This window comes from Salmo trutta, unplaced genomic scaffold (genome assembly GCF_901001165.1).
Source record: "Salmo trutta unplaced genomic scaffold, fSalTru1.1, whole genome shotgun sequence".
Classification (NCBI taxonomy): domain Eukaryota; kingdom Metazoa; phylum Chordata; class Actinopteri; order Salmoniformes; family Salmonidae; genus Salmo; species Salmo trutta.
Genome location: NW_021822463.1, coordinates 6,600 through 19,248, shown reverse-complemented (window position 1 = coordinate 19,248; position 12,649 = coordinate 6,600). Strand labels below are relative to the sequence as shown.

The window sequence follows — 12,649 nt, the reverse complement described above, 5'->3', positions numbered from 1 at the left end:
TCAAATAGCTCTAGTTTCCTTGTCTCAAATAGCTCAAGTTTCCTTGTCTCAAACAGCTCTAGTTTCCTGTCCAACGAGTTTCAGATAAAAAATATACGTGTGTGTGTGTGTGTGTGTGTGTGTGTGTGTGTGTGTGTGTGTGTGTGTGTGTGTGTGTGTGTGTGTGTAGTTCAGTGGAAAAATACAGTTATATCTTGTTTCAAAAGAAAAACTTCCCAGAGGACTATATTTATGACAGCCCATCAAATGTAACAGAACAATATAGTTGTACACACATATATTTATGACAGCCCATCAAATGTAACAGAACAATATGGTTGTACACACATATGTCATCATAACGAATGACTGACAACTAATATCAAGGGGAATTGGAATGATGAGGGGCACTTTTGGAAAGGAAAACTATGAGATAATGAACCACAGATTACTCAGTGAATTTACCCAAACTTTCACCGGTGGGTTATTTCGACTGTAGACTTCATAATGTATCATTTATCAATTTCTACATTTTAGTAATTCAGCAGACGCTCTTCTCCAGAGCGACTTACAGTAGTGAGTGCATACATTTCATACATTTAATTTCATGCATTTTTTTTTTTTGTACTGGCCCCCGTAGGAATCGAACCCACAACCCTGGCGTTGCAAACACCATGCTCTACCAACTGAGCCACAGGGAAGACCAGTAAGTAGATAGTAGCCTCGGTGAGATTTTGTAATTGTAGAAACATACTTCCAAGATCTATCCGAGAAGGCATTGCGCAGGCGTGCGGGTGTGCTTGGTGAAGGGGAGTGACGTGGAGAAGACCTCAGAGCAGAGAAATTCACTCTGAACTTCCACTAGAGGAATTCAACAAGCCCCTGGCCGATGTACGTTACGATATGGTGGATGGTTCTAAGTGAACTAACGCGTTTTTCACGGTTCTGCTGGCTTTTACGGAAGAAAACAACATTCGAAGACATTTCAACAGACGACCAGAACCGATGGGGACGTTATGTCGTTGGAGTTACGCGGGTGGATTCGGTTGTTTTAGTTGAGAAGAAGGAAAGTGTTGCGCTCGGAGCAACAGCGGTGGGATTAAACATGCTGACACCGATTTTAGCATACTTGTTATCGGTTCTCCTGCTGTGTCGGATAGCGTTCTCTCAATACTCCAGCGACCAGTGTAGTTGGAAGGGCAGGTGAGAGTTCTTCTTTATAACTTTATAACATTATAACATTATTTCATGAACTGCTTGCTCATAATGGTCGAATTGAAGAGGAGCTGTGCAGACCAACTATTTGTAGGCTACCATTTAGATTTGAATGCTTGGTTTTGTGGAAATGAAAGTTACAGAACGGTGAATGCGTCAGTGTTTTTATCCAAGGCCGACTGGTTTAGAGATTGTTATAATGTAATAAACTAAATAGAGAATGAGTTATCCATTCTCTCCAGAGACAAACGTTTCCCTCTTACTGAATGATCACCTTGAGTCAGGTCTGAGGAATGCTACTTCTGTCAAGGACTCCAAGCGCGGAGATGTTTTTGTCTTTATTTTATGTTCACAACATGATCATGGTTTTGAGATTATTACTTTAAAACAAAATGAAATGATATTTTAAAGCATCCACATTCAACTGAAATGGACCCTTTTTTCAACCTGAAGCGTTCTGATAAGGACCACTTTTAGGATCACGTTTAATGTTGATACATTTGAATGATCAAGTGGAAATGTGTACATTGTTTCATGAATGAACACAGTGATAGCCTAGTAAAAGTACAGTTTGAGGTGGCTCCTCACAACGTCTATAACAGGCTACCTTGTATACATTTCTACATCTCAACTGAGCAACACAAGGCAACTTTTCCATTTCAGTTCTTACTTCCTTTCACTTGTTATAAAATTCTAGTCACTCTTTTTAAATAGTGATTTAGTAAGAGGTTTTAGTACTTGATTTTGGCACCTCATGAAGTTTGACACTTTGTTAATGCCTCTAATATATTTATTTTATTTATTTAATCTTTATTTAACTAGGCAAGTCAGTTAAGAACAAATTCTTATTTACAATGACGGCCTACCAAAAGGCAAAAGGTCTCCTGCGGGGTTGGGATTAAAATTCAAATAAATTAAATAAAAATATAGGACCAAACACACATCACAACAAGAGAGACAACAGTACATAAACAGAGACCTAAGACAACAACATAGCATGGCAGAAACACATGACAACACATGACATTATGCTCAATGTAGGTATTCAATTACTGCTGGGGTAGGCCGTCATTGTCAATAACAATTTGTTCATAACTGACTTGCCTAGTTAAATAAATAAATACAAATAAATGCTGATGTTATATAGGTAAAAACATTATTTGTCATCATAAATAATTTATTACAGACAATCTAGTGGGTTAAATCATCTATTACAGACAATCTAGTGGGTTAAATCATCTATTACAGACAATCTAGAGGGTTATAAATCATCTATTACAGACAATCTAGAGGGTTATAAATCATCTATTACAGACAATCTAGAGGGTTTAAATCATCTATTACAGACAATCTAGAGGGTTAAATCATCTATTACAGACAATCTAGAGGGTTATAAATCATCTATTACAGACAATCTAGTGGGTTAAATAATCTATTACAGACAATCTCATTTTGTTTACCTGTTGGCCCCAGGCTGGATCTCAGGTCCTGACCTAACTGACCAGCTCTGCCCATTCTCCGTCATTTACCAGTTGTTGTCTTAGCTCTCCTGATCAACACCTGTGATTGCTTTATGTCTCTCTCTAACTCAATATGCCTTGTCTACTGCTGTCTTGGCTAGTTTTTATTGTTTTATTTCACTGTAGAGCCCTCAGTCCCCCTCAAAATGCATTAGATAGCTCTTTCGTCCCACTCCACACACATGCGGAGACCACACCTAGGTTAACTGATGCTTCCAGAGACGAAACCTCTCTCATCGTCACCCAACGCATAGGTTTACCTCCACTGTACTCACATCCTACCATACCATTGTCTGTACATTATGCCTTGAATCTATTCTACAACGCCATAAATCTGCTCCTTTTATTCCCTGTTCAGAATGCACTAGACGACCAGTTCTTATAGCCTTTAGCCGTACCCTTATCCTACTCCTCCCCTGTTCCTCTGGTGATGTAGAGGTTAACCCAGGCCCTGTAGCCCCCAGTACTACATCTATTCCCCATTTGTTGACTTCTGTTACCGTAAAAGCCTTGGTTTCATGCATGTTAACATCAGAAGCCTCCTCCCTAAGTTTGCTTTAGCACACTTTGCCAACCCTTATGTCCTAGCCGTGTCTGAATCCTTGCTTAGGAAGGCCACCAAAAATTCAGAAATGTCCATCCCCAACTACGTTTTCCACCAAGATAGAACTGCCAAAGGGGGTGGAGTTAGCCTGCAGAGTTTGGTCATGCTATCCAGGTCTGTGCCCAAACAGTTTGAGCTTTTACTTTTAAAAATCCACCTTTCCAGAAATAAGTCTCTCACTGTTGCTGCTTGTTATAGACCCCCCTCAACCCCCAGCTGTTGCCATGGACACCATATGTAAATGAACCACCTGCCGTTTATCTTCAGAGTTTGTACTGTTAGGTGACCTAAACTGGGACATGCTTAACACCCCGGCCGTCCGACAAATTAAGCTAGATGCCCTCAATATCACAACAATTATCATGGAACCTACCAGGTACAACCCTAAATCCGTAAACATGGGCACCCTCATAGATATCATCCTAACCAACTTGCCCTCTAAATACACCTCTGCTGTCTTCAACCAGGATCTCAGCGATCACTGCCTCATTGCCTGCGTCCGTAATGGGTCCGCGGTCAAACGACCACCCCTCATCACTGTCAAACGCTCCCTAAAACACTTCAGCGATCAGACCTTTCTAATCGACCTGGCCCAGATATCCTGGAAGGATATTGACCTCATTCCGTCAGTAAAGGATGCCTGGTTATTCTTTAAAAGTGCTTTCCTCACCATCTTAAATAAGCATTCCCCATTCCATTTTTTTTTAAACTAATAACAGATATAGCCTGTGGTTCACTCCAGACCTGACTGCCCTTGTATGCATCCAGTATACACAGGCAGTTAGGAAAGCAAAGGCTAGCTTTTTTAAACAGAAATTTGCATCCTGTAGCATAAACTCCAAAAAGTTCTGGGACACTGTAAAGTCCATGGAGAATAAGAGCACCTCCTCCCAGCTGCCCACTGCAACACTGTCACCACCGATAAAACTACGATAATCGAGAATTTCAATAAGCATTTTTCTACAGCTGGCCATGCTTTCCTCCTGGCTACCCCTACCCCGGCCAACAGCTCTGCACCCCCCACAGCAACTTGCCCAAACCTCCCCCACTTCTCCTTCATCCAAATCCAGAAAGCTGATGGTCTGAAAGAGCTGCAAAATCTGGACCCCTACAAATCAGCTGGGCTAGACAATCTGGACCCTCTCTTTCTAAAATTATCTGCCGCAATTGTTGCAACCAATATTACTAGCCTGTCCAACCTCTCTTTCATATCGTCTGAGATCCCTAAAGATTGGAATGCTTCTGCGGTCATCCCCCTCTTCAAAGGGGGAGACACCCTAAACCCAAACTGCTACAGACCTATATCTATCCTACCCTGCCTTTCTAAAGTCTTCGAAAGCCAAGATAACAAACAGATCACCGAACATTTTGAATCCCACCAGACCTTCTCCGCTATGCAATCTGGTTTCCGAGCTGGTCATGGGTGCACCTCAGCCACCCTCAAGGTACTAAACGATATCATAACCACCATCAATAAAGGACAATACTGTGCAGCCATATTCATCGACCTGGCCAAGGCTTTCGACTCTGTCAATCACAGCATTCTTATCGGCAGACTCAACAGCCTTGGTTTCTCAAATGACTGCCTCGCCTGGTTCACCAACTACTTCTCAGACACAGTTCAGTGTGTCAAATCGGAGGGCCTGTTGTCCAGACCTCTGGCAGTCTCTATGGGGGTGGCACAGGGTTCAATTCTCGGGCTGACTCTTTTCTCTGTATACATCAATGATGTCACTCTTGCTGCTGGTGATTCTCTGATCCACCTCTACGCAGACGACACCATTCTGTATACTTCTGGCCCTTCTTTGGACACTGTGTTAACAACCCTCCAGACGAGCTTCAATGCCATACAACACTCCTTCCGTGGCCTCCAACTGCTCTTAAATACAAGTAAAACTAAATGCATGCTCTTCAACCGATCGCTGCCCGCACCTGCCCGCCGGTCTAGCATCACTACTCTGGACGGTTCGGAATATGTGGACAACTACAAATACCTAGGTGTCTGGTTAGACTGTAAACTCTCCTTCCAGACTCACATTAAGCATTTCCAATCCAAAATTAAATCTAGAATTGGTTTCCTAATTCACAACAAAGCATCCTTCACTCATGCTGCCAAACATACCCTCGTAAAACTGACCATCCTACCAATCCTCGACTTCGGCGATGTCATTTACAAAATAGCCTCCAACACTCTACTCAGCAAATTGGATGCAGTCTATCACAGTGCCATCCGTTTTGTCACCAAAGCCCCATACACTACCCACCATTGCGACCTGTATGCTCTCGTTGGTTGGCCCTCGCTTCATATTCGTCACCAAACCCACAGGTTCCAGGTCATCTATAAGTCTTTGCTAGGTAAAGCCCTGCCTTATCTCAGCTCACTGGTCACCATAGCAACACCCAACCGTAGCACACGCTCCAGCAGGTATATTTCACTGGTCATCCCCAAAGCCAACACCTGCTTTGGCCGCCTTTCCTTCCAGTTCTCTGCTGCCAATGACTGGAACGAATTGCAAAAATCACTGAAGCTGGAGGCAGCTTACAGATCATTGCACCTGTACATAGCCCATCTGTAAATAACCCACCCAACTACCTCATCCCCATATTGTTATTTATTGTTTTGCTCCTTTTCACCCCAGTATCTCTACTTGCACATTCATCTTCTGCTCATCTATCACTCCAGTGTTTAATTGCTAAATTGTAATTATTTCGCCACCATGGCCTATTTATTGCCTTACCTCCCTAATCTTACTCATTTGCACACACTATATATAGACTTTTCTATTGTGTTATTGACTGTATGTTTGTTTATTCCATGTGTAGCTCTGTGTTGTTGTATGATGTCGAACTGCTTTGCTTTATCTTGGCCAGGTCACAGTTGTAAATGAGAACTTGTTCTCAACTGGCCTACCTGGTTAAATAAAGGACTTGTTCTCAACCAGCCTACCTGGTTAAATAAATAAATACAACCTAGTGGGTGAAATTGGGTGAAGTGCAGTGGCATGAAGAGAAAGTGGTTTCCTCTTCTAAGCCAGCCGAGGAGTTGTCTTAATAAGCAGTTACTTTGAGCCTGTACCAATGAATCTGTTGCTCATTACCTCTCCTCTCAGCTAATCTCTTCTAATTACATGCAGACTAGAAACGGTGGAAGAGTTAAACTGAGTTAATTAAAGAGAATGTGGTGAGGAGAGGAGAGGCTGGTCGGGTTATGATGACCAACATGTGCCCTCCTCTGGTCCTCACTTCAATGGGCCTTATTCATATTTCACCATCTCGTTTTCATTTTAAATTGGGTCATTCCTACCAGGAACATCAAACCACCAGCCTGTTGCTGTTGGCATGGCGCCCACATGGTAATAGACGTATGCTGCTAGTTTCCTGCCTTATAGCTTGGCTTGACTTTGAACGACAGACTTGGGCCTAGTCTAGGACTTCAGATTATGAATGACAGACTTGGGCCTAGTCTAGGAATTCAGATTATGAATGACAGACTTGGGCCTAGTCTAGGACTTCAGATTATGAATGACAGACTTGGACCTAGTCTAGGAATTCAGATTATGAATGACAGACTTGGGCCTAGTCTAGGACTTCAGATTATGAATGACAGACTTGGGCCTAGTCTAGGAATTCAGATTATGAATGACAGACTTGGGCCTAGTCTAGGACTTCAGATTATAAATGATATGAACGACAGATTTGGGCCTAGTCTAGGACTTCAGATTAGGAATGACAGACTTGGGCCTAGTCTAGGACTTCAGATTATGAATGACAGACTTGGGCCTAGTCTAGGACTTCAGATTATGAATGACAGACTTGGGCCTAGTCTAGGACTTCAGATTATGAATGACAGACTTGGGCCTAGTCTAGGACTTCAGATTATGAATGACAGACTTGGGCCTAGTCTAGGACTTCAGATTATGAATGACAGACTTGGGCCTAGTCTAGGACTTCAGATTATGAATGACAGACTTGGGCCTAGTCTAGGACTTCAGATTATAAATGATATGAACGACAGATTTGGGCCTAGTCTAGGACTTCAGATTATGAATGACAGACTTGGGCCTAGTCTAGGACTTCAGATTATGAATGACAGACTTGGGCCTAGTCTAAGACTTCAACAATTATGCATTACATTCTGTGTTAGCATCCCAAATGGTTCCCTTTTCCCTTAGAGAGCCCTGTGGGCCCTGGTCATGACTAGTGCACTATATAGGGAATAGGGTTATGGGCCCTGGTCATGACTAGTGCACTATATAGGGAATAGGGTTCCATTTTAGACACTGACTGCCACTGTGTGTATGTATAGTGAGTGGTTTGGTGGTGCTGTCTGGCGCCACGGGGTCAGTCCTGTCCAGAGTGCTGCCCGGACAAGTCTCTTCCAGTCCTTATGTCCCGGCAGCAAGGGGAGGTTTGGCTGATTGACCTGCATTCAGCAGAGGCTCCTGGCAGCCTGGTTACTGTTGCTGCCGTTGGTTGTCTAAGTCAACTCCACTGTGTCCAAAATGGCATCGTTTTCCCAACACAGTTTACTACCTTTGACCAGGGCCTGTGGCACTATATAGGGAATAGGGTGCAATTTGGGATGTAGCCTGTGAGTCCGTCCCTCTCCTCTCCGTTCATCCACTTCTGTCTCTAGACTCCCCCTCCCCTCTCTCCGACCCTGAGGCAGCCTGCCAGGCAGTCAATCGTGTGTTGCCAGAGCACTGAGTCCAGAAGGAACAATGTGCCATATAGACGTGTGTGTTGGGGCTGAGGTCAGTTGAGCCATGTCGAGGCAGGGCGGCTCGTGACTGGTCATGCTGCCGGCCGTGTGCTGCGCACAGAGCCGCAGGAGTCTTAACACTTTGTCTAAGGATATTAAACCACCAGGCAACACACACACTTCCTTACATAGTCCACTACTTTTGACCAGGGCCCCTATTCCCTATATAGTCCACTCCTTTAGTCCAGAGCCCTATATAGGGAATAGGGTTCCATTTGAAGCACAGAGCTGCAGTCTGTAGTCTGCCTGTTGAGTAGGATCAGAGGCAGGACATGATCACGTGAAGAGCTGCTATTTCCCTTTGAAGCTGCGCTGGATTTCAGAAAAGGTTACCAGAAGAAAGCTGACATTTTCTGTTCTTTTGCCAAGTTATAGGCCTATTTTTTTTTTTTAATTTTTGCTCGGCCCTTGGCTGGTGAACGACTGATTATCTTATGCTCTGTTCTATATTCATACAGACCCTTTCAGACTGTTGTACAGGCAGTCACAGACAGTGGTTCATGGTTGGCATTTCTAACCCCCCGGAAAAACGTTTTTCTTCAGACCAAATATATCATTCTTTCACACCTATCACAAGTGTGTTGGGAGTGTGACCATGTCTCTGTGTATGATGTGTTGTTGACCTTTGCCCTCCCCTCCTTCCCTTCCAGTGGTCTAACCCATGAGGGCCACACCCGTGATGTGGAGCAGGTCTACCTACGTTGTTCCCAGGGTTCCCTCGACTGGCTGTACCCTACAGGGGCCGTCATCGTCAACTTGAGGCCCAACACCCTGTCCCCGGCAGCCGCCCGTCTCTCCGTCTGCATCAAGCCCTCTAGGGACTCCCACGGGGCTAACATCTACCTGGACCGGGCCGGGAAGCTGCGCCTGCTGCTGAGGGAGCAGGACCAGGCCCAGGGGAAGGTGACCTGCTTCAGCATCCAGGAGGGGTCTCTGTTCATAGAGGCCATACCTCACAGAGACATCAGTAAGAGGATCACCTCGTTCCAGTATGAGCTGGTGACAGAGAGGACCGGGGCTGGAGCTGGAGCCTTGACTGGGATGGAGCCACAAGCACTGTCTGGTAAGATACACTCTTATTGTTGTTGCTTTGGTCATTAAAGGGGAAGTTCAGTATGGCTAAAGCACTGTCTGGTAAGATACACTCTTATTGTTGTTGATTTGGTCATTAAAGTATGGCTAAAGCACTGTCTGGTAAGATACACTCTTATTGTTGTTGATTTGGTCATTAAAGGGGAAGTTCAGTATGGCTAAAGCACTGTCTGGTAAGATACACTCTTATTGTTGTTGATTTGGTCATTAAAGGGGAAGTTCAGTATGGCTAAAGCAAAGACGGTACATTATGAAGATTAAACTGCTTCTCCAGTAGAAATTCCCATTCACAATTGCATGGCGACGTTGGCTATCGAAGCTCATGCGTAGAAACACATCATCGCGGTCTAACGGTCATCTCACACCGAACTGGGCCTGTGCAGGCCGTCAAATTCTTGGTATTTTTTGGGGTATTTTATTAGGATCCCCATTAGCTGTTGCGAAAGCAGCAGCTACTCTTCCTGGGCTCCACACAAAACATGAAACATTACATAATACAGAACATTAATAGACAAGAACAGCTCAAGGACAGAACTACATAAAATAAATAATAAATGCACACAGCCTACATATCAATACCAACACACACAGCCTACATATCAATACCAATACACACAGCCTACATATCAATACCAATACACACAGCCTACATATCAATACCAATACACACAGCCTACATATCAATACCAACACACACAGCCTACATATCAATACACACAGCCTACATATCAATACCAATACACACAGCCTACATATCAATACCAATACACACAGCCTACATATCAATACACACAGCCTACATATCAATACCAATACACACAGCCTACATATCAATACCAACACACACAGCCTACATACCAATACCAACACACACAGCCTACATATCAATACCAATACACACAGCCTACATATCAATACACACAGCCTACATATCAATACCAATACACACAGCCTACATATCAATACCAACACACGCAGCCTACATATCAATACCAATACACACAGCCTACATACCAATACCAATACACACAGCCTACATACCAATACACACAGCCTACATATCAATACCGATACACACAGCCTACATATCAATACCAACACACGCAGCCTACATATCAATACCAACACACACAGCCTACATATCAATACCAACACACACAGTCTACATATCAATACCAATACACACAGCCTACATATCAATACACACAGCCTACATATCAATACACACAGCCTACATATCAATACCAATACACACAGCCTACATATCAATACCAATACACACAGCCTACATATCAATACCAACACACACAGCCTACATATCAATACCAACACACACAGCCTACATATCAATACCAACACACACAGCCTACATATCAATACCAACACACACAGCCTACATATCAATACCAATACACACAGCCTACATATCAATACCAACACACACAGCCTACATATCAATACCAATACACACAGCCTACATATCAATACCAATACACACAGCCTACATATCAATACCAACACACACAGCCTACATATCAATACCAACACACACAGCCTACATATCAATACCAATACACACAGCCTACATATCAATACCAATACACACAGCCTACATATCAATACCAATACACACAGCCTACATATCAATACCAATACACACAGCCTACATATCAATACCAACACACACAGCCTACATATCAATACCAACACACCCAGCCTACATATCAATACACACAGCCTACATATCAATACCAACACACCCAGCCTACATATCAATACACGCAGCCTACATATCAATACCAACACACAGCCTATATATCAATACCAATACACACAGCCTACATATCAATACCAACACACACATCCTACATATCAATACCAATACACACAGCCTACATATCAATACACACAGCCTACATATCAATACCAACACACACAGCCTACATATCAATACCAACACACCCAGCCTACATATCAATACCAACACACACAGCCTACATATCAATACACACAGCCTACATATCAATACCAACACACACAGCCTACATATCAACACACACAGCCTACATATCAATACACACAGCCTACATATCAATACCAACACACACAGCCTACATATCAATACCAATACACACAGCCTACATATCAATACCAACACACACAGCCTACATATCAATACCAACACACACAGCCTACATATCAATACACACAGCCTACATATCAATACCAACACACACAGCCTACATATCAATACCAACACACACAGCCTACATATCAATACCAATACACACAGCCTACATATCAATACCAACACACACAGCCTACATATCAATACACACAGCCTACATATCAATACCAACACACGCAGCCTACATATCAACACACACAGCCTACATATCAATACCAATACACACAGCCTACATACCAATACCAATACACACAGCCTACATACCAATACACACAGCCTACATATCAATACCGATACACACAGCCTACATATCAATACCAACACACGCAGCCTACATATCAATACCAACACACACAGCCTACATATCAATACCAACACACACAGTCTACATATCAATACCAATACACACAGCCTACATATCAATACACACAGCCTACATATCAATACACACAGCCTACATATCAATACCAATACACACAGCCTACATATCAATACCAATACACACAGCCTACATATCAATACCAACACACACAGCCTACATATCAATACCAACACACACAGCCTACATATCAATACCAACACACACAGCCTACATATCAATACCAACACACACAGCCTACATATCAATACCAATACACACAGCCTACATATCAATACCAACACACACAGCCTACATATCAATACCAATACACACAGCCTACATATCAATACCAATACACACAGCCTACATATCAATACCAACACCAGCCTACATATCAATACCAACACACACAGCCTACATATCAATACCAATACACACAGCCTACATATCAATACCAATACACACAGCCTACATATCAATACCAATACACACAGCCTACATATCAATACCAATACACACAGCCTACATATCAATACACACAGCCTACATATCAATACCAACACACCCAGCCTACATATCAATACACACAGCCTACATATCAATACCAACACACCCAGCCTACATATCAATACACGCAGCCTACATATCAATACCACACACACCATATATCAATACCAATACACACAGCCTACATATCAATACCAACACACACATCCTACATATCAATACCAATACACACAGCCTACATATCAATACACACAGCCTACATATCAATACCAACACACAGCCTACATATCAATACCAACACACCCACCTATATCAATACCAACACACACAGCCTACATATCAATACCACACAGCCTACATATCAATACCAACACCACAGCCTACATATCAACACACACAGCCTACATATCAATACACACAG

The 12,649-nt window shown here is 42.9% G+C and overlaps 1 protein-coding gene across 2 annotated transcripts; it reads left to right on the top strand.

Annotated features, from left to right (window-relative positions):
- Positions 1-718: 718 nt before the first annotated feature.
- LOC115182344 (meteorin-like protein) lies at positions 719-9,498 on the top strand. 2 transcript variants are annotated; one of them, XM_029743963.1, is made up of 3 exons: positions 719-1,182; positions 8,731-9,214; positions 9,275-9,498. In XM_029743963.1, the coding sequence occupies exons 1-2, from the start codon at positions 869-871 to the stop codon at positions 9,179-9,181; spliced, it is 765 nt and encodes a 254-aa protein (XP_029599823.1). In that variant the 5' UTR covers positions 719-868; the 3' UTR covers positions 9,182-9,214; positions 9,275-9,498. The 2 variants fall into 2 exon arrangements, with proteins under 2 accessions (XP_029599823.1, XP_029599822.1); XM_029743962.1 differs by lacking the exon at positions 9,275-9,498 and having other exon boundaries at positions 8,731-9,253.
- Positions 9,499-12,649: the final 3,151 nt, after the last annotated feature.

Excerpts from the sequence above, each read along its gene's own strand:
- LOC115182344 (XM_029743963.1), top strand. The coding sequence starts at position 869 with ATGTACGTTACGATATGGTGGATGGTTCTAAGTGAACTAACGCGTTTT. Across the intron at positions 1,183-8,730 it reads CAGTGTAGTTGGAAGGGCAG|TGGTCTAACCCATGAGGGCC; the intron begins GTGAGAGTTCTT and ends CTTCCCTTCCAG.